Genomic DNA, 22,385 nt, shown 5'->3' on the forward strand with positions numbered 1-22,385 from the left:
GGGGAGAGAGAGAGAGAGAGAGAGAGAGCGGAAAACATAAATAGGCCATTAAAAGTAAACTACAGCTGTGTCACACTGTCCTTCTGGCTCCTCCCCCAGATCACACCCTCCCACAGCAGACTTGTGCGAAATGTGGTGTAATGTTGAGTTTCATCAACATTCAGCTTCTCGTTTAAACTACAGGCACATTTTCTTCAGATGAGAGCACACTGATTTATCAAATGCATTGGCACTATTTTAGTTATTTGACAATAGTGTATTAAAAGCCTGCAAATGGAAATCAAATGCCATTAACTTAAACATGTCCTTGCCCCAGTAAACAGAGCTGACACATTAGCTCCCAGGGTGTTCCTGATAGAGCTCTGATTGGGAGTGACTCAATAGGAAAGAGATTACCACTCTGGATTTCTCTTCTCAGGCTGTGCTTCAGTGGTACAGGTGAATGTGCCCCACGGTATAAGGTCAGAACACACTGACCAGCTAGAATTGAGAGCAGTCCATTTGGCTTTGAAGTTCATCTAGCTGGTTCTCTGGGGTTGATATCTCCTGCCACAATCAGAAAACATTGCGAAGGTTTTGTCGAATCAATCATCATGGCCACCCAAAGTCAAGTAGCTTCCTCACCTTGTGCAGAATCACCTCAGGAACAAATCATCTCCTGGGGTTCTTGATGGGTCAGTGGACTGTTGAAAAGGAGCGCTCAGAGGTGGTTCGGTAAAACCCCAATCCTGTAAAAGATGTGGTGATAACCTGGACTCCTATCTTACCATTTGTTATACACTTTTCCTCCTTCAGGGCTGATTCTTCCCTCTCCTCGTGGCCTTTAATCTTTGTTAAAAAGGTTTGCTAAACAGCAGCATGTCCATATCTACCCTACAGGTATCTACAGCTGCCATCTCAGTACTGTATCTGGCATCTCTATTATGATCCCATAGGCTTATTACTGGCATTCTAAAAAAGGCCCAAGCAGCTCCATCTACCACAGTCACTGTCAGTGTCATACACCTAATGATTTGAACTGTCTGCTGGCAAACACTCCAGCTAAGAGTTTGGGGGTGTATGGCAATTTATGATTTTGGGGTAAGACTCCTTTGTCTAAGCAGGGGTTTGACCACAGAGTGAGGTACATAATAAGCACACATTCAGAGCAACTCCACTTTCTTATAATATATTTGGCTAGGTTACATACTATTTAACTGTGGTTCTGTGAACACTGTATAACAGCCAGAAATATAACTTCTTCTCCTGTGTATTAGCTCCAGAATGTCAGCAGCTGTCATCAAAATTATGGATGGCCAGCCTTGACCGCTTTTATTTTAAGCCGTTTTGGCAGCATACTGCTTTATGCTTTTTATGATCAAATTATTGTGGGCTTACTTTGTCTATATTCACATGCTTTTAGTCTTCTATGCTAGTAGCACCTTGGCTGGCTCTACTCTTTGTTTATAGTATTTTTCTTTCACATGTTATACAAAGAGACTTTAACAGTATCAAAGCATCTTGCGTCAAACCTGTGGCCGAATGTGTAAAACTTACCAGAAATGCTCTTAGGGAAAGTCTTTGATTTAAGTCTGAAAGAAAATTTAGTAGAAAGTAGGAGTTGTACAAGAGTAGGAGCTTTTTATAAAGAAGCTAATAGCAACTTTCATTAGATTCTTAAGTGGTGTTTGAGGTGGCTGTGGACTACAATGACGTCAAACCAAAATGGCTGCCCACAACCTCTACACAATAACAATTATTATATTATATTATAAATAATATTAAAAGATATGTAATGCTTTGCGTTATGTGCAAAATACTAAAAATAAGTACTTGAATTCTTAATACAATTTGACAATTTTAACACAACGAATTTTGACTTTGATTTTACTCTGAGCAGTTTTTCTCTGACAGTTCAGTGATCAAACAAAAGACTGAAATTGCTCTAGAGACTTGATAGCCACTGTTCACATTCCTCCATGCTCTGTCCCTGTGCCTTAAGACAGTATCTTATTTGTTTTTTCTGTTTTTTCCTCTTTTCTTCTCATAGTGGTAAACTGCTCTGATCCAGGCTTTGTGGAGAATGCTGTTCGTCATTCTTCACATCGCTATCCTGAGAGCTTCAGCTACCAACACACAGTGATGTATCACTGTAAGAAGGGCTTTTATCTGCTTGGCTCATCTGTGCTCACCTGCCAGTCAAACGGCCTGTGGGACAGATCGCTTCCTAAGTGCCTTTGTGAGTAATAATGTCTGTCTCCTCTGATTCAAACACTAGTGCTAATTTTGGGTATGGAAATGAAGACAAAATGTTTTTCAAAGGCCTGATTTTCATGATGAATTTAAAAAACAATAAAGAAAAGTCATGATAAAACATTTTTCAACTAATTAAAATGTGACAGTTATGACAGACAGGTAACTGGACAAAAGGAAACCGTGCATTAGTACTTCACTGAATAAGACGAAATGATGCCTTGTTTGTTAAACAGTATACTACAAAAGGTGTCATTTGACTAAAACTGCTGTAGGTTTTCCTCAACCTCAACACACACGATGGCAGTAATGACATTTTTAATCTTTTGTATTACACTCAGCTACTGAAATACGTTTTGGGATTAAAGCGAGGTTTGGGACCAGAAGAAAAGAGCAGAATCGTAAAGAAAACTAACTGATGCTGTGTTTTCTATTTTGTTGTCACATTTTGGCTTGTTACAACCACAACAGCAGATTCAGGAATGTGATGGCATTTCTGTTTGCTTCTGCTGTTCAGTTTTTGTTTTGTTAATGTGTATTGCACTTATGGGCCATTGTATATGTGACTAGTTGAAGCCTCCATTTTATAGTGACATTTAAACTTAAAAATACAGTGCTTGCTAAAGTGTCATTTGAAACAGTAGGATGTGTTTAACATCTTAACAACCAAAACAGGAAATGTTAACATTTAAAGACACGTCTCCCTTGTTTTCTTCTCCATTTCTCTCCTATAGCTATTTCTTGTGGTGATCCAGGCACCCCCCCCTTTGCCGTCCTCTCAGGCAGGAAGTTCACCTACGGTGCAGTAGTTAGTTACTCCTGCAGTCAGGGTCGAACCCTGGTGGGAAATGCCACACTCCATTGCCAGGAGGATGGGCGCTGGAGTGGCTCACCACCCTACTGCTCAGGTACAGAAAGCAGCAGCTCAGAGTTTATTGCATGTCACTCACTGTATAGCTTTATACCTCAAACAAGATCTTGCTGATGCCCAGTTCAGTACATTCAGAATTAATGGTGTATAACTCAGATGAAACAGGTGCCCTGAAGGCAGTGATTAAGTTCAAATGAGATCTCTCACACCTGATTTAGCCCATTAGGTTTTTCCAGAGTCTCCAATTATATAAGATGAGCATTAGAATGAACCTCTGCGGTTTAAAAGCTAAGCATAAATGCATCTTTAAAAAATGCAGAACAAAAAAGCCTCAGATGTCTACCAAGAACCAGTTTTGTCAGAGCTTTTATGGAAAAAACATACAAAAAGCAAAGAGGCATATGACCGCAGTAAGTTAGGGTCATGTGCTACCCTTTGAATGAAACACATGACTTGACTACAATAAAAAATAGTTCTTATGGACTTAAACCCTGGCACCTTTTCACCTAGGCTGGTGAATTGAAAACCAACTCTCTCTAAAATGCTCACTTGCAGGTGGCAGTGTGGGGTTTTGCGGTGACCCGGGTGTTCCACCACATGGTTCACGCCTGGGAGAAGAGTTTCGTGTCCGAAGCCTCCTGCGCTTCACCTGTGAAGCGGGATATATGTTGAGGGGCTCCTCAGAGCGTACCTGCCTGCAGAACAGTTCATGGAGTGGCAACCAGCCTGTGTGTGAGGGTAAGGAGACATATATGGTTTACAGAAAGGCAGGGAAACATCATAGAAATCAAAAATCAAGGTCGATCTTGACCTGTATCTGTATGATTTTAGTTACAGACAGAGTTAGTTAGTTAGTTAGTTAATCCCAATGGGAAACTTACAACATATATAACCAGACAAAGTTTCAGAAAAACAGAGCTCTTGACTTTGGATAGTGGTAGCAGATGTGTTATCCAATTGTCCAGTTTCAATAAACCTGACAAAAAACATGTCCTTTAATACACCTAAAAATGCCTACAAACACTGTTGGGTTAATTACAGGTCTGGTTCTTTTTTTTTTTTTTGTAATTATTGCCCTGTTTCAGAGGACAAAAGTATGTTTTGCACACTTACAGTGAGGAGGATGGTTAGACAGGCTTTTTTTTTTTGTACACAAGGATTACAACTTTGAGCATCCGGCAACACAATAATCTCCCGACTTAAAATTCTTAGTAAACCTGTAGGGTGAGGTAAAGAAAGTCAACAATAGAGGTCGAAGGAATCTCCACGGTTGAAGCTACTTGTCTGCTAAGCAACTATGAATTAAAAAATATATATATATATATATCGTCATAGGCAAGAAATCAATTTTCTTGCCTATGATTTCTTGCCCAGATTCTCAGGCAAGTCATTTGTCCACCCATGAGCATTTTGTGCTGACAAGCCTAAAATCAGTAATTACTGGTTAATTCAGTGACTAGTTAGTGGAGATGCACAAATACCCTGTAATTACAGCAGAGCATGTTTAAGCACTACATTAATGAGAGGCTCTGAATGGTGGTTGTTGGCACAAAACACATTTATTTTCTATCATTTAACATCATTTGAAATATAAATGAATATCCCCAAGGTCATTTGTCATAAGTTGCAAGAAACATGGTGCTCGGGAGCAATCAAAGTATGTAAGCTGAGTTAAAACGGTAAATCCATCTGGTATCACTAACTCCTAAATCCTGTATTTTTCCAGCCAAACTGAGTACAGTAAGCTCATGGATTGTGTACACAAGATCAATAAGATGCATTATTTAGCAGACATCTATAATTGAGTAAGGGGCTTTTAACGGCTGCTTTAAGGGAGACGAGATGGATGGGTGCTGTGGGTGATGCAGGTGGAGGCTGCGGCACTCTCTTGGGCATACAAATAATGCCACACGGGTACTAAATGTAAATCCTAGAGTACAGGAGAAGCACTAACCTGCTGCCACTTGGAAATAACAACTTCTAGTCTGGAAATATATTTGCCCAGAGCAGAGCTGTTCTGCAGAGATCTCATTAACTCTTTATTGAACCATTTTTTCTCTATTTAATAAACTGGCAGTGTTTATAGTGAGGTAGCAATTTTGCAGTAACAATTCCACTGATTATGACGAACGGCCTCAAGAGGTTAAGACTTAAGACTTGTGCTCTTTGGATGATTGTTATGAATTGGGTTGTGCATTACATTAATGGGTTTGGCCTCTTTCACAACCGTACGATTTAGCTGGAAGACGAGCCATTTATCATACACACGAAACGTCTAGAATCATTTCTTGTTAGAAACCTGTTTGCCATGAGGAGAAAAAAAAACTTTATCTGTTCACCGAACGCTTGTCTGAAAGAAAGGAAGAGTAATTTCAGGGTTATGTTTTTATTGCTTACGATTTGTTTGCAAAGTCTGCACAAAATCAGGGAATGTATCCAACAAGCTTACAGTCCAGTGCAGTAAATTACAATTATAATCTCTCACCCAACAATGCCACTTCCAATTAAATTCTATCTTGGTGTATTTGACAGTAATGGTCCACATTTATCAGATATTTTACCTGCTTTATTCTCTGCTCCATGGGATTTTGATGGGGTGGTGAAATCCAGGACGTATCCAGGTAACCATTTAAACAGGGCCATTTTAGAATTTAATTGAATTTAGAAGGGGAAAAAAAAGTATGTAAAGGGATAATCTAATAATCCTAGTCGTGCTCTATAGCGTAGATCAGTGAGCAAGTAGACAGCATCAAACAAGCAACATCATTAAATAAAGACTGAGGAAAAACAGAGCTAAACTGAATAGCATCATTAATTTAACAGATGCAAAGCAACAAGCCATCAAACAATAATAAGGCTGCAACTTTGTGTCACTTTGTGTACGTCTTATACCCTTATGCCAATTTGAAGTCAGGACACGCTTTAATATTTGGGTTCTACGGTTGAAAAAAACTTGAGTAATTTTGGTCTTCTGCTTAATCTTCTCAGTCACAGTATTTTTTTGCTGTTCTACATCTTCACTGTGACAGTATTGCTAAGTCTGTTTTCCTCATGCTGTGTTTTCATATTGACTTTCCCAGCTGTGTCCTGTGGGAATCCTGGAACTCCAGCCTTTGCTAGGATCGTGTTCAGTGACGGAATGCACTTCTCCAGCTCGGTGTCGTACTCCTGCTGGGAGGGCTACAAGACCACAGGACTCACAACTCGCCACTGCACCACCAACGGCACGTGGACCGGCTCAGCTCCGGATTGCACAGGTCAGAGCCCTTTTCTTTAAAGCAGTGGTTCACTCAGAAATGCTGAGTACAAGCAAATAAGCAAGCCATAATCTGGGATCTCTTGCTAACTGTAGGCCTCCTTTTAATTTTTTTCAAGCAATTTCTTCAAGTGTTGTTATGAGTGAATGAATAGTTAGCAACCGAGCAAAATGAGGCAAATGACATGCTAATTACTACCTATAGCTTCCATTCACCGTGGCATGCTTGAACATGGCATGCGTCTATCTGTTTTTGTTAACGGTTAATGAAAATGAATATTCAGAAACTATGATGATAATATCATGCTAATTTGTGGTTAATTTATGTATTAGATCTTAGCAAAAAATATATACACCAGTTAGCACACGTTAACACGTGGCTGTGTTAGGCTACTTGTTTAATTCTTTCGATCTTAGTTGTTCATGTAATCATATCTGTCTACTAATTTCCATTCACTGGATTATCCACTCAAACATTGAGACTAAAAGAATTTTAAAAGACTTTATTATGACAATTCGTGCATTGTTTGTCAGGTTTACATATTAAGGCTTATGCTGTTGCATCTATGTTGAGTTTCAAACCATGACAAGCAAGTTTGATTTAAATCCTTATTTTTAATAGAACATGTTTTTTGTTGTAGTTATCAGCTGTGGAGATCCTGGTCCCATTGCCAGTGGAATTTACATGGGGAGTGAGTTCACCTTTAATAAGACGGTCCGTTATCGCTGTAACCCTGGTTACATCATGGATCCTCCAGGGCGGGACACACTCTACTGCTCCAAAGACGGCACGTGGAATCAGACCAAACCAAGCTGCAGAGGTAATGATAAATAAAGCAAAGTACAGCCAAAAGTCATAATTGAGTCATTTTATCATTCAGGTGCCCAAAACCTAGCGACTACACACAAAAGCAGATTTCAGGTTAATGATTCAGCACAGTAGGAAATGGCAAAAGATTTCCTCAAATAAAATCCTCAGTAAATCCAAAATTAGTTTGGTTTAGACAAACAGAACTTGATCATTATCCTGGCAATACAAAAGGCAAATTTTACCACAAATATTTTTATACAGAAGCACAATTTGGGAAGAAACTAAAACGGCAAATGTAAATTTGTTAATTTGTTATCATGGATGTTTTGCCAAATGCTGCAAATCGAAATCGGATCACTTTGTTTAGTTAGTTAGATCATCCGTAGAAAAATGCTTGGATGAAAACAGAATTTTTGTCATTTTTTGCAAGTTAACTTTTGAAAAGAATTTCAGGCGTCTACAATTATGCAGAAATAACGGAACAACAAAACCTATACTATTTTGTCAACACTTTTATTAATCTGTTTGTTAAATAAAGCACCTGCCATACACGTCTATACACGTATAGATACAATAATGTATTAGAACGGGCACATTACTATAAACCTCTGATATGAGTTACAGCTGAAACTACTGGATAGTTGCCATTAAAGAAAATAAATTGATACCCAGGGGCGGACTTAGTGATTTAGGGGCCCTAAGCGATTCCAGGTATGGGAATCTCGTGCATGTGCAGTACTGATAGGAACGTTCCACTATTCCTCAAACCTTTAGATCAGTCATGTTTTTAAAGGTTTTATACCACTGCATTGTGTGGGGGGGTTGCGCATTTGAAAAGATGTAATAATAACGTTAAAATCTTAATGGTTATAGACAGACCATACAATATATGATAGAAAAGTAATAAGTACTATATGATTTATATAGGCTTCTTGGTATTGGTCGGGGCCCCTTAATTCCCCGGGGCCCCAAGCGGCTGCTTACCTCGCTTATTGGTTAAGTCCGCCCCTGTTGATACCCCCAACAATGCAGTGGTATAAAACCTTTAAAAACATGACTGATCTAAAGGTTTGAGGTTTATGTTAACATCATGGAAAATCGCAACAGTGCTATCAGTTAAATGCTCCACTTTCCTGCTATTTAGTCTACAAAACAGATTCACAGTCAACTCAGGAAAAAATATACAAAAAATGGTTGCCATGAGAATGGTTCAGATGTGAATATCACAATGCCAAACTGGAGTTGCTGGAATCTCCACATGAAAAGCCTTTTTGATCTTGTTTCAACTTCTGTCTCCGTTTTTCCCCCTCATTCCCACAGCGGGAAGATTTTTTCACTTATACACACTGAAGGAAAAAAGTGTAAGATCTTGGTTATCAGATGTCAGGTTTGAGTCACATACACAGCTAGTGAACACACTTCAGCTTCTGGTTTTGAGCTGTCTGAGGTGTTGTGCCGCATTAGAAATGCAGCACACATTCTGGGCAAGCAGTGGCTCGAGAAAATAATTCTGGTTAATCATCTTTCTCTACTCTCATCTGATTCCAAAGCATACATACATACATACACTCCCGCTCCTCCATGCGTAAATTCGACACAATCAAGGAAGATGATGAATAATTAATTTGAATAATGCTAAATGCTGACAGTAGAAATGTGAGACAATGCTAATGATAATTACGCATTTTGTGCCTTCAGTGATCATGTGTGGCCAGCCCCCGGCTATCCGCAACGGGAAAGTGGAGGGCTCTGATCTGCAGTGGGATTCTAGCGTGGCCTACAGCTGTTTCAGTGGTTATCAGTTATCCTCTCCTGGAATCGCTACATGTGAGGGGAACGGAACGTGGCGCGGTGAAATCCCTCAATGTTTGCGTAAGTATAAACGATCATTCAGGTTGGTCTGCACAGTTGTGTTATGTTTGTGGTTATAAATGAACACTGTATTCTAACATGGATGGAGGGATGCAAAAAAATAATCAGATGAGACCCAATATCTGCTGACTCAGTTAAATATTTGATGTGGGCTAAATTTTTTCAGGTACTACTTCTCTTAGCATTGGAGAAGGGATAAGACTATTTTCCTGACCCCAGAAGTACCACTTCAACAAAGACTCATTGTCCATTTGTTAGGAACACCTGTACACCAACACACTCCTGCATTTACCTAATCAGCCACTCATGTGTCAGCAGCACAGTGCAAAAAATCATGCAAATACAGGCCATGTTTGGCTGATTGAACAACTATTCCTAATAAACTGGACAATGAGTGTAACCAGACCACTTTACACAAATAATAACCAAATACAGCAGACAATTATTTTACTGAATAGCCACAACTGACCAGTTAGTTCTTTTTTTGTTTTTGTTAAAGTCCGATTCACACTGAAGGTTTTTTTCTAAAAACTTCTAGTACTCCTGCACAAGGCTGTATTTTTAGCTACTAGTGAGGTGGACCATAAAATTGTTTCACACTAGCCTCGCATTACCTGAGAAAGCACTGCAACTGGCGATAAACTAAATATAGAAACACCTAGAAGTGATGAGTCTAGAGAGATTTGAGCAATGCCAAATGTTGCCGCCGGTGTGATTGCAGAGTTTACCTACACTCACATTAACTGACAACCAGTTACTTGTGGTTTGTCTATTGTGGGTTAGCAGCAAAACCATTTGATCTGCCCAGCATGTTTTTTTTTTTTATTACAATTGTGTATATACACAGCTTTTACTGCTAATCAGCACAAGGTAACTGCACTAGTTACATACAGTACACAATAATCTCTAGATAGGGGGACAGAAGGAATTGTTGAAAGCAAAGGCATTCTCTGAACTTTCTTTTTATTACGAATTGAACAAAGCTTTGAAATTACAGACCTCATTCCCCTTATACACCCTTTTTACAATTCTAGGCCAAATGTAGATATTTTGCTCTTCGGCTTTGTTGATTCATTAAACCTGATCCAGGGAATTGGGATGTTCTGTAGCGTTTTAGGCATTTTGACATGAATGTCCTTGATGCAGCCTTTGACAGGTCATTAAACTGCTGTGACAAGTGTCAACATGTCACAAATACGTCCTCCTGCTAGTTCTTATCGTTTTTGCAAGATACACAAGGTGCCTGGCCCCAATCTGCTGCTAAAGCCTACAGGTTTTGAGTCTAATCCTTTGACACCGTGTCAGAGAAAATGTTAAAAGAGCTGGGAACTTCATGCCCCAAATGGCCTGTCATCTACAGCTTTCGGGAGAGGGGAGAAGCAACTCTCGCAGAGCAGTAACGATTCTGGAAGCAATTCTGGCTGCATGAAAACTTAAGAAGTGCAACAGCCTGACAGACAGCACAAGAACACGAACAACCTCAGAATTTGAATCATTTTTTATTTGCCAGTATACCTGGTTCCTGAATTTCTTTCTTGGCCCATAGATAGCTGCCTGTAACAAATATATAATATACTAGGGGTGACAACTGTCTGGGGAGCAACTGGCAATTCTTTAAGCATATTAAAGCAAAAGACAGAGCAGAATAAAGGGCATAATGCATTTCCACTGACTATACTGCGTGAAGCACATTGCTATTTTAAAAGGCACTGTGAAATGGTGGGAAGGGTTACTTTGTTAATAAAATTGAAGTTATATTAATTTAAAAGACACCCACATCAGAGCAGGTAAATGGTGTGGAGAGCACCGATACAGAGGATTTGTCATTAGATCCCTAGGTGGTTTTGCTTTAATGAAAAGACTGCTGTGTACAAGATAAAACCACTTCGTATAAATGTGTGTCATTAAACTGTACTCCAAGTGTCACGGTGGCCCAGCAGGTAGCACTGCCAACTCGAAGCTCCAGGATTTGATCCTGAGCTCATTTAACTGTTTTGTGTGCCATTTATGTGCATGTCCACATGGTCACCTCTCAAAACATGCCAGCAGGTAGGGTGGCTACATTTTAACTGCCCCTTGGCGTGAATGTATAGTCCCTGTTGGAAGTATAGAGGTAGACAATAGACATTATGGTTTGAGATCAAAAGAAGAATGAACAACCACCCATTTTTCAACTGAGCAAGTATACTGGAACATATGATTGACAGATGTTTCTTGTTCCTCGGGTATGACTGACTGCTTAAACAGATACTAGCTCTAAATGTCTACTCTTTGTTGGAGCCTGTGAAAACTACATCTTTTTAAGCACTTATTACATTTTTTATTTTATTTTAACCTTCAAAGTACTCATTACAAATCTCAAAAGAGAAAAAAGGAACAAGGCAGTACATTAATTAAATTAGATAAACGTCCAATCATTTCAGATTATCATCCAATCAAGTTCATCAATGTAAAAAAAAAAAAAAAAAAACTATGAAGAAATGTGCCGAATTATCTCCTGTGACCTTGTCATGCTACAATAATGTTTGAATCAAGCTATCCGTGTGTCTTAAATTGGATGAGCTACTAGGACAGGAGGATGAGCGCCCCTTTGAGGCGCATTTAGCTAATATGTTGACATTAACTATGTACGTTTTCTTTGCTTAATGCCAGGTTAGCATAGAATTAATTCCATTAATTAACATAAATTGACTAGGCAGCAAGTCATATCTAAGCTAGTGGTAAATACTGAATGTTTTGATTTTTAGAATAATTTATTTGAAGACTACATAGCATTAGCCATATGACCAGCAAGCTTACTGAGATTGAACAATGTGTGCTGGCTTTAAAATGAAAATCATCCATCAGTTTTTGAGTAGTGTTAATATATGTGAAAGCTCTGAGTCATGCTTAGTGAGGAAAAGGAATTAATGCAAGAGTAAGTATTAAAGTAAGCATGAAGTACAATATATCTAGGATATCTGGTTACAGTGGTTAATTACAAGAACATCTAATTGTCTTCTGATTAAACACAAACTCCACTGGACCCAAATACAAACCCAAGAGATGATTTCATGGTGGAAGAACACTGTAGGTTTGCTGAGAGGTGCAAGGAGAGAGAGGTATCCTGATTCTAAAGAACTACACACCTGGTACTACTCGTTGTACTGCTCCAACCAACATGCATGGCAGTAATTTACCCTTGGTCCATAAGGGGGAGAACAACACACTAAAATGACCAAAAATAAATGTAAGGTTTTTGCTGTCTGATTTGTGTCCTGTCTAGCGGTGTTATGTGGGGACCCTGGAACTCCTGCAGAGGGCTACAGAGAAGGCAAGCAGTTTACCTACATGTCTGAGGTATCTTTCTACTGCCGCCCCACCTTCCTGCTAGTGGGCTCCTCCAGGAGAGTGTGTCAGGAGGACAGCTCATGGAGCGGACTGCAGCCTTCCTGCATCGGTGTGTAATCCTCATCCTATAAACATCCTTATAATCTTCTTAGTGAGTAGGGTGTTTGCTACAGGATGGTGATTAATGATTTATTTGTGATTACAGATCCAGCATATAATGCATGTAAGGATCCAGGAACACCTGCGTATGGAATTCCACTGCAAGCTCAGGGATTTATGGTAAGGATCGTAATCCGGACTTCTGCAAAGAAACTCCTGTCATGCATTTTGTAACTACGGAGATTTTTTTTTTTTTAAGGTGGGAAGCAAGGTTTTCTTCAGATGTAGAAAAAATTATCATATCCTCGGGTCTACCACCAGAACGTGCCTGGAAAATCTGACTTGGAGTGGCATGCAGCCGGAATGTGTCGGTAAGGACTTTTGGTTAGACGCTGACACATACGTTTATTTTTATTTAAAAAAAAAAAAACACTTGCCAAAAAATGGGTACTTCAAAAAAAAACAAAAACAAAAATAAGACCAAATAAAAATGAGCTAAGTTATTTAGATAAGTTATAAATCTATAGGCATGGTTGAAATTGCCTTGCCACTGTTCAGGCTTTTCAAACTGGATGTTCAATTTATGTTACTGAACATTTAACTCATAAAATACATTAGGTTCAATCTGTCCTACTTGTTTTGGGGTGACCAAGTCAGTGACCAATCAAATAGGCTAAAGAACTCCAGAATAACTTAATAAAAACTTTGATATTGGTGAGAGGTGATTTCCACCACTTTACCAAAAATAAAAAATGACAGACCCCAATTTAAGCTTCAGTGACCTTTATTTGAGAACCACGGATAAAAAGCACCATCACCTCCTGAGCCAGATATTGTAAAGACATGAGTCAACTAAAAGCAAGGTGTGAAGACCGAGTTCATGTATTATGTAAGGTGCACTTAAGGCACGTTGCAGACCTTTGCCATCGACGTCACTGCACTGCAAAATAAGTCAAAACAAACAAGTAAATAAAAGTGTGCTTCCCAGCCTCACGCACTACATCTGTTCTGTGTAGCTCACACGTGCCGACAGCCTGAGACGCCATCTCATGTGGATGTGAGGGCCATCGACCTGCCTACACTGGGCTACACCCTCATGTACACATGCCAAGATGAATTCTTTTTGGCCGGGGGATCTGAGCACAGGACATGCAAGCCAGATGGACGGTGGTCGGGCAAACCACCTGTCTGCAAAGGTACTGACCCTTATCTGTGCTGTGAGTAGAAAGAGTTTAGTACAAACATTAACAATAGTGCTTCAGTTGTGAAGGTTGAGACCTAAAGACACGTGTGATGTATTTGTGATGTTTGCCACATTTCACACTTACGCAGCGTCCATTTCTAACCAAAAAATATTTATTGCTGCTATAATGTGAATTGTCCAAATATTAGTATAATAAACTGAACCAGTCAGAAACCAAATCTTCAATGTTTCTACACATCACTGCATTCTAAAAATGGTAAAGAATTTATTTGTTATAGAAATGCATTTGTTTCAGTGGTTCACGCTTTTACGTATCATTTAAAGCTACAATCAGCTACAGGTTATGTGATAGGATGTGGGTCATTCAACTACACAACAGAGTACATTTTTTAAATGAACCACAATGTTTAAAGTTGTGATCATTATCCCTGTGCACACATGCAAGGACAGAAAGGACAGAGTGCACCTGCAAATGTCAGCTTGTCAATTATCTGTCTTCTAGTTGGACCAAAAATAAACACCAAGTCAAAGGGAGACCCAGACATACAGAAAAACAAGATTCGGGGTATGTAACCATTTCTTTGCTATCGTCGACAAAGACTTTTAATTCACTTAATGGATGCTGTAGTCTTGTACACGTAATGCATAATAATCAATAAACAAAGATACTAATAAAATCTTAGTGTAGCTGATGGTTCAATTTTGATTAAAATTGGGATTGGGAAGAATAATTCATGCATAAACATGTTTGGCTCAAATGTCTACACACTAATTTAGTTTGCTCTAAGACTAATCGGTGGGTGAGTGTGTGTGTTTAATCCTGGATCTATATTTCTGCCAGTAAACATGATAGGAATACATTAGGCCAACCTTGTCCTAGCCAGTTTTGCTATTGTTATAAGACGGTTAGCATGTCAAATTCTGGTGCAACTCATAACTCACAATGATTTTCTAAATATTTCCTTAGTAGCATATACTTATTTTACTGATTATTCCTGTGTGTTCAGTGCCTGCAGACGTTTTCTCTTTTAACTCGGGCTGGACTGGTTTTTATGAGTACCTTGGCAAGAGACAGACTGCTACAATAACAGTGACTGCTTTCAACGCGTCGACGAGCAGAGTCAACGTCACGCTTTTAGAACAAAGCGGGGTGCAGATCAAGCTTTCGGGTGAGCCGTTAAATCCTTGCTGAAAAATTTCAGGAAGGTCTAGAAAAGGCAGTATGAAATACAGGTGCAAGGAACATGTTTCACTAAATAGAAAAGGGATGCTACTTTTAACAAGCTTTGGATTTGAAAATGAGCTTTTGATGAAATGCAAGCAACATTAATAATTACACAGTGTGGAGAAAGTATAATTGAGGTGTGTGCCGTTTTAGGAAAATAATCCATGCTATGATGGAAATCCATTCTGTGGTGGAAATCGGCTGTCTCCTTGCAGAAAACATCGCCATGTCAATTACACATGTTTCTTAAATAAAAACACATTTTAGGCAACTTCTTTATTTTTAGCTAGTCCATCATACATGTGCTTGTAAAGGAGTTGTTCCCCTAACAATAACAACATAATGGAACAAGCACAAACATAAGCTTTAGTTTGAATATCAGTCAGAATTGCAGTTATAGAAAATTTAATCAATAGTTTTCGGTCAATCAGATTCAACAGTGTGCAGGGATTTTAAAACTGCTGATGCCTAAGCTACTTTATTCAGTTTTTAACATTTTAATAAGACAGGTCTGTCATATTTCCTTTGAATTCATTGTCTTCTGCAGGGACTTACAAAAAAGAAGAAAATCATTTATTACTCAAAGTCTACCAGATACGAGGTCCAACAGAGCAGTACTTCAGTAAATTCAAAAATGACAACTGGGCAATGGATGGTTATGTAAGTACCACAAAGTTAATCGACATTCTTAAGGAAATTAGCGATTTAGAACCATGGTGCACTTTTCAATCCTTGAAGTCGACTATATAACCAACATGACTAATAGATAAGATAAAGAACTGGAACTGATTCTTTTATTTTTGCTATACCCTGATGACCTTTGGGTTTGAGATCAAAAGATGAATATGAGATGAGAGATCAGAATTTCAGCTGTCTTTTCCAGATATTTACATCTAGATGTGTAACTCTGAGCACCTTTGGTCGCAGACCGCACAATTTAAGGTGAGCGAAAGTATAGGAACAGCTAGTCTTCAAGTAAACACTTAATATGCCTTGCTTGCATCACCCTGGATACCTGCTGACATCACCAAACTTTTGCATTGTGTTGGCAGTGTGCTTTGGGTCATTGTCTTGCTGCATAATGAAGTTCCTCCCATTTAGACTGGTTGCATTTCTCTGTAAATTGGCAGGCAATGTTTCTGTATTAGATCTATTAAATGTTTATTCAGTTAACACCTGGGCAACAAGGAGCACCTGGGAGTCACATGTTCTGACCATTTTATCATCACTTGAAAATGAGTGGCTTCAAACAAAAGGCGCCCTGTTCAGTCATCTCATATTTATATTTTGATCTCAAATACAAATGTATCACCAAAACAAAGGACTTCATCATTCCAATACTTTTGGAGAGGACTACAGTAGTGTTTGCTTTTTCTTAGCTGTTCTATTCATTGCCTCAACGCTGCCAACTGTTGGGCCCTTGAGCATGGCTCTTAACCCTAACTGATACAGTAATCCCCCGTTTATTGCGGGGGTTATGTTCCAAAACCACCCGCGATAAACAAAAATCCGCAATACACGGACGCCACCCCCAAATGCTTTTTTTTTTTTTTTATTGTTTAAGCCGTACATTACCCTCCCTCTTTAAACACACACAGAAAACATTTGTAAGCATATAGCGAGATGAATTTTCGGTAAATTCATAGAAATATCACATTTATTGTAAGTACTGTGTGTATGTATGTTCCTTGCCAGAAGCCTTAGAAGGTGCAGAGCGTTTGGGCGACATAATAGGGCTTGCAGAAAAACCGTAAAAATACAGCGTACACCGAACAACACCAAACGGGACAGTGACACGCCAAGAACTGGGATACTGGAGAATTTTGCTTCCCTTTCCCAGCAGCCAATCACAACCGTGATTAAATGAATGGGCCATTCCGATTGGCCAGACTCCAGCCGTACTGTATTTTAATTTAGCATCCCCACACCGCGCTTTTCTAAATAACGCTACGCTGTACAGTGTTTGATATATTAAAATTGTACTTGTTTATATTTTGTAATTAATAATTATATTTTTATCAATAAATTACCTTATTTCAACATGAAAACAATTCACTGAAAGGTTTGTGGATACCGCAGTATACAGGGAAAAGCCGCAAAAAAATGAGTTATGTTCCAAATAAAAATCTGTGATATATCGGGACCGCAATATAGCGGGGGATTACTGTAGATCAGGTCACTGGAGCAGGTAGGGTTAAGGGCTGTGCAACAGTGGCAGAGCTGAGGCTTAAACCCTCAAACTTATCAGTAGTCCAGAGCTTTTAACCATTCATCCAAGGTTGCAATGAATTTGTGTCTCTTCTAGACATTTTTTTGTGAGTGGCTAAGGTGAGACAATACTCAATCATCCATGAGCTTGCATAAATAAAAGTGCTTTTATGTTATTTGTCTTGATTTTCCCTCACTCTCTCTTCTGATCAAGGTGACAGCTGAGTCTGAAAAGAAAATGTTTGTTTACCAAGGTCACATCCACAGCAAAGATTTTGGCAAGTTTCAGCTGACAAGACAAGGTAAAATGATCACTGGAGTGCAAAGCATAAGATTATTTCTTTATATATTTCCTTGTTTGTTATAAAATATATCTTAAATTTTTAGTTTCATCTTTCTTTCCTTTATTTATTTAATGTGCGGGTCTGTTTCCACAAAGCCACACAAACACAGTAAACGTGTTTTTATTCAAATAATTTGTTGGTTGGTGGCAGAGTTACAGCAGAGACTAGCAAGTCAGCTCAGCAAGCTGCACGACAAGTCAGAGTCAAGTCAAGAAATAAGGAAGCTGAACCATTAAAATATTAGACACGGATTCAAATTTTGTTGTTAGTGCTCACATTTCATTACACTTTCAGCTCTTGTCACTACAGATATGGATCCTTCCAATCCGTACTATGGAACCAACAGCAGCTCGGTAGCAGCTGCCATATTGGTCCCGTTCTTCGCTCTCATTCTGTCAGGGTTTGCCTTTTACCTCTACAAACACAGGTAGGAGCTGCTGAGAATGCCTCATACGACTATAGCTGTGCACTTATGTATGGAGAACTACATCTGCCAAAATGAAAAATTTAAATTATTCTTTAGTTTGAGTTTTGTCTTCACGACAAATTTCTGCCTCCTCAATTAATTTATTTCCCATTCTCTATTTCTTTCTTTCTGTACTCCCTTGTCCTTAAGCTACATTGGGGCTGTCAATCAAACATGCCTGACTCCAGTTGTTTTGAATATGTAGCACACCAGACAGCCAGACGCCTCAGACAGCTAGCTCAACTGCTGAAAATCCTAGTGGTTAGCAATTTAGATATACCACCGCACTATAAAATTCCCATATTTACACGCTTGCTTATTTTAAAATATACAAACCGTTTAAGAGTTGTTAACAATTCAAGTCATTTGATACAGGGCCAAAAAGATGGGCTTAGCATTTCAGGGTTTATGCTTCTCGCATGGACATGGACTGATGCAAGAGAAAACTATACTGGGAAATGTTGAGCTGTCTGGACATCCAAAACATGCACAGAAATCTCAAAATCTCTGCCAGCTTATACACACACACACACACACACACACAGGCTATAACTGCACATCATACTAAGAGTCTGAGACATAAATGCTATGAAATCACGTGGACGTCCCGATCAATACTATCAATCTGATCACAGCCAATGCAGCAAGTGGAAAAACTGTGTCTCACCAACACTCCACTCCTAAGCTCTCCTCATTAGCACATGGATAAAGAAATACATAAACAGGCAAGAAAAAAAAAAGAGAGAGAACACAGAAAAATTGCTAGTGTTGTAGTAATAATAATATTTTTGTTCATGGAAGCCTTCATATGCCCCGTCACTGCTAGAAAGAAGTCACTTTTGCTTTCTAAGCAAATTATTGCAATAAAGTTAAATTACAATACAAGCCACCATGATGTTAGTTACCAGTGTTGTGCATGAGTATATATGTATGTGACTTTACTGACCATCCTATTAGTCCTTACTTGGGTGAAGACATATATTTGCAAGAAGACATTAACTAGATGTCCTACGTTGTATTAAACACTGATGGATTGCCAACCCATCACTCTTCCTGGCTGCACACACTGCAATCTGGTGCTACTTTGTTAAAATAATCTGCGCTAAAAAAGCCATCAAGAATTTTATTTGGGAATCGAAATGTTAGGAGTGCAATTCTTTAAATGAAACGTTAATTAAATGAACACGTTCTATTTCTCATCTTATAACTCAAGATGATCCTTACAGCTTGGCATCCTGTCAGCGGCTAAATAATCCTAAGTGGCGATCTAGCCTGCTAGCTGCCACATTTATACTAAAGAAAAAATAAAGGCCTACAAAATTTCATTTAAAGGCTCTGGGTCGTTGACCGGAAGATCGAGGTTCAAGCCCGAGCACCGGCAAGCTGCCACTTTTGGGCCCTTGAGCAAGGCCCCAACCCACCCTGCTCCAGGGGCGCTGCATCATAGCTGACCCTGCACTCTGACCCCAACCTCCAAGGATGGGATATGCAAAGAAAGAATTTCACTGTGCAGTAATGTATATGTGACAAATAAAGACAACCTAAGAACGGTTATCTAACATTAGCTAGCTGCTTTCTTGATGTAGATTTTAGGCAAGTTATGTAGGTTTGTTAAAGTAATATAAATTAAAAATGTTAGCTAAGTAGGAAGCCAAAAATTCTTCGTTATGCAACATGCCAACTTCACTGATTGTTAGGTAGTTAACTAGAACAATTTTCCTTTTCTTAGTTAGCTTGCAAACTAAACAGCACATGAGAAGAACATTCAAACACACTGGCTTGCTTTTAAAAATCTCCCACCATGCGTTTTGGACACAATTGCTGGGAACTGATGAAGTAAACTGGAACTCATTGGCCATAAATCACTAAAGGAACAAAATGAAATTCATCAAAAAAATATTGAGGGGAAAAAGAAAAAGAAAAAAACCCACCCTGCCAACTGTTAAGCGCAGGGGTGGATCTGTTATGCTTTTGGTTTGTGTGACAGCCAGTGACATAGTGGAAGAGTAAATGAAAGAATGGATTAAAGTAAATCTCAGCAGATTCTGGATGTAAATGAGGCACAGTCAGTCAAAAAACTGAAGCTGAAAAGAAACTGGCATCTAGAACAGGACAATAATCCAAAACATTTCTCAAATCCAACACTAAAGACAAGAAGCACAAGCTGATATTTTTGGACAGTTCAGGAGCCTGACTTGAACATCACAGAGTTCATCTTAAACCTGCGTATTGCAAAGGAAGAGTGAGGGAAAATTAAAGAAGAATAAACAACGAAGTAGGGTTCCCACACAGGCCACAATTACCATTTTATTTTCTATACATGTAACTGCATTAATAGATGCAAACAAATTTTTTTAAATAATATGTAATTTGATCAGGGATGCTCAACAACTTTACATTTATAATCGAATGCTTGTAAAGTGAATTTATTCTTTCAGCAATTTCTTTTTTTTTTTTCATTTTGGCAGAATCAGACCTTCATATTTATGACATTCTGTCCATGTTGGATGTTGATCTGCATTGTTTCGCTACACTTTATGGGAAACTCCTGTGCCTGCCCAGAGATTGTGGCTGATTATCAGCATGATTGATTCAACAAATTGCTACTCTTAACATTAACAAAGAGCCATAGTGTTCTTTGTAAAATCATTCTCAAACAGAAAAACAAACAAACAAAAAAAAAAGAGCATTGGAGTTTTCCTACGTTTACCAAAGCAAGCGACAGATGAATGTGACATACAGTTAAAACTGACGGGTGACAATTACCCAATATTAAAATAAATAAAAAAATTGGCAGGGTACTATCACAAGAGACAGATGAGAATGAGAGACCCAAAGACGTAATCAGGGCCGGCTCCAGGTAAGAACCGTGAGGCTAAATCACTAGGTCACAATCCCTCAGCTGCCACAATGTCCTCATCTTCCATTTCTTTTTGTTCATCTTGTCAGAGAAAGTGGGATTGATCGCTTTTGTGTGTGTGTGTGTGTGTGTGTGATGAGGGGAAAGGGGTGAGAGAGTCATGCAATGTTTTGTCTCCCTAATTTGACTGCCTAAAAGCCATTTGGGTTTGTTTGTTTTGTTTTTTTCCCCTTCTTCTTTTTCAGTTTGTGCAAATGTGCCAATGAGACGTGTTGCCTTAACATTTTGTGTTCTCTGAAGTGTGAAATGCCCCATGTGATCCAAGCAGGGCTGACGGAGGGAAGGAGTGAGGGAGGGAGGGACGATGTGAAATTTGGCTTAAAATGCAGGTCATTTATTTAGATTATCGTGCAAATTGTGTGCAACTATAAAGCATGGCAAAATGATGAGCAACCAGGGAGCAGGTTACAGCTTCAGTTACAGCTTCCTATGGATTAACACAAAGCAGTGACCTTTTACATGAACGGCGTTATTTTAGCCCCTAATTATCGTTTCCGAGCAAAAAAATTCGCCATATGATTCTTTATCGAGAGAGGCATTATAAATTATATATATATATTTTTTTTAGCTTCTGGCCAGAGTAGTAGCCCTGATTTTGCTGTGGATAAATGAATAATAATTTTAGCCAGCAGACCTAATAACCTCACCCTTTACATTCACACTCCAGAAGAGACTGGCAGTAGTTTAAAAACAGAGTTGATGTTACGAGGCACACTCACCCATGCTAATGGCCTCCTGCTCAAACATGGAGCTTCGCAGAGGGAATTCACGAGGCTCCGTGCTCCCAGGCATCTTTAACATTTAACCTTATCTCATTGTAGTGGAAAAGCACAGCTGAGCAGCGGTGCACATTAAATAGCTACACTCAGATTATAATTGCTGCAATCTTGATCTGTGTTCAGACTGGAAAAAGCTGTTTTAAAATTTATTTTTATGTCTTTAGCTTTTTTTTTATATATATAAATATATATAAACTTTTTCTGTCTCACCCCACGCTTGGTTTAGGACATCATTTTATTATTATTTTTTCTTTCTTTCTTTGGCTTGATCTAACATGTCTAATGTATTTGCTCTAACTCGATAACAAACAGGGGTGGAAAAAATGACTGAGAAATGATAACAGAAGATCTAGCCAATTCAATCTGAAATCTACAAAAGTGTATTAAAGTAAAGAGTAAATGTTTAACTGATGAAATTGAGTTAACGTCATGGTTTTAATATAAAACACTGTTAGAAATGGTTAATTATTTAAAGCAACTATGCCACTGTACCTTGAAACCATCTCTTTAGGTTTGCTGATCAACACAACTCGCTATTTTCAGATGAATAAATTAGGAATTAACTATGCCGTTTATAACATTCAACTCCTTGCCTGGCTGATTTATGAGAGCTTGCTACTATAGCTATGTATTTGCACAGAAAACCGCTGATCTTAGCCAAAATTTCCACTTAAACTTACTTTTTGAAATTCCATGGAGTCCATGCTACCTTTTTTGGTGGCAAAGCATCCTTTTTTTTTAGTTCAACATGTTAAAATAATTTGACTC

At 38.7% G+C, this 22,385-nt stretch overlaps 1 protein-coding gene across 5 annotated transcripts in view; it reads left to right on the forward strand.

Moving 5' to 3' along the window:
* csmd1a (CUB and Sushi multiple domains 1a) overlaps positions 1–22,385 on the forward strand; it is a 331,961-nt gene that overhangs the window by 306,346 nt on the left and 3,230 nt on the right. Inside the window, exons 55-70 of one of the 5 annotated variants that reach the window (XM_058386490.1) lie at positions 2,030–2,218; positions 2,967–3,140; positions 3,659–3,841; positions 6,184–6,360; positions 7,001–7,180; positions 8,869–9,042; positions 12,308–12,481; positions 12,578–12,651; positions 12,731–12,842; positions 13,488–13,667; positions 14,178–14,240; positions 14,683–14,844; positions 15,448–15,560; positions 17,323–17,410; positions 17,747–17,879; positions 20,716–20,778. In XM_058386490.1, the coding sequence (XP_058242473.1) occupies positions 2,030–2,218; positions 2,967–3,140; positions 3,659–3,841; positions 6,184–6,360; positions 7,001–7,180; positions 8,869–9,042; positions 12,308–12,481; positions 12,578–12,651; positions 12,731–12,842; positions 13,488–13,667; positions 14,178–14,240; positions 14,683–14,844; positions 15,448–15,560; positions 17,323–17,410; positions 17,747–17,879; positions 20,716–20,778 (2,239 nt within the window). The remainder of the gene's footprint in view (positions 1–2,029; positions 2,219–2,966; positions 3,141–3,658; positions 3,842–6,183; positions 6,361–7,000; positions 7,181–8,868; positions 9,043–12,307; positions 12,482–12,577; positions 12,652–12,730; positions 12,843–13,487; positions 13,668–14,177; positions 14,241–14,682; positions 14,845–15,447; positions 15,561–17,322; positions 17,411–17,746; positions 17,880–20,715; positions 20,779–22,385) is intronic. The other 4 variants (XM_058386491.1, XM_058386492.1, XM_058386493.1 and 1 more) reach the window with 4 other exon arrangements.

The sequence above is a fragment of the Hemibagrus wyckioides genome, linkage group LG03 (genome assembly GCF_019097595.1).
Source record: "Hemibagrus wyckioides isolate EC202008001 linkage group LG03, SWU_Hwy_1.0, whole genome shotgun sequence".
NCBI classification, from domain to species: Eukaryota; Metazoa; Chordata; class Actinopteri; order Siluriformes; family Bagridae; genus Hemibagrus; species Hemibagrus wyckioides.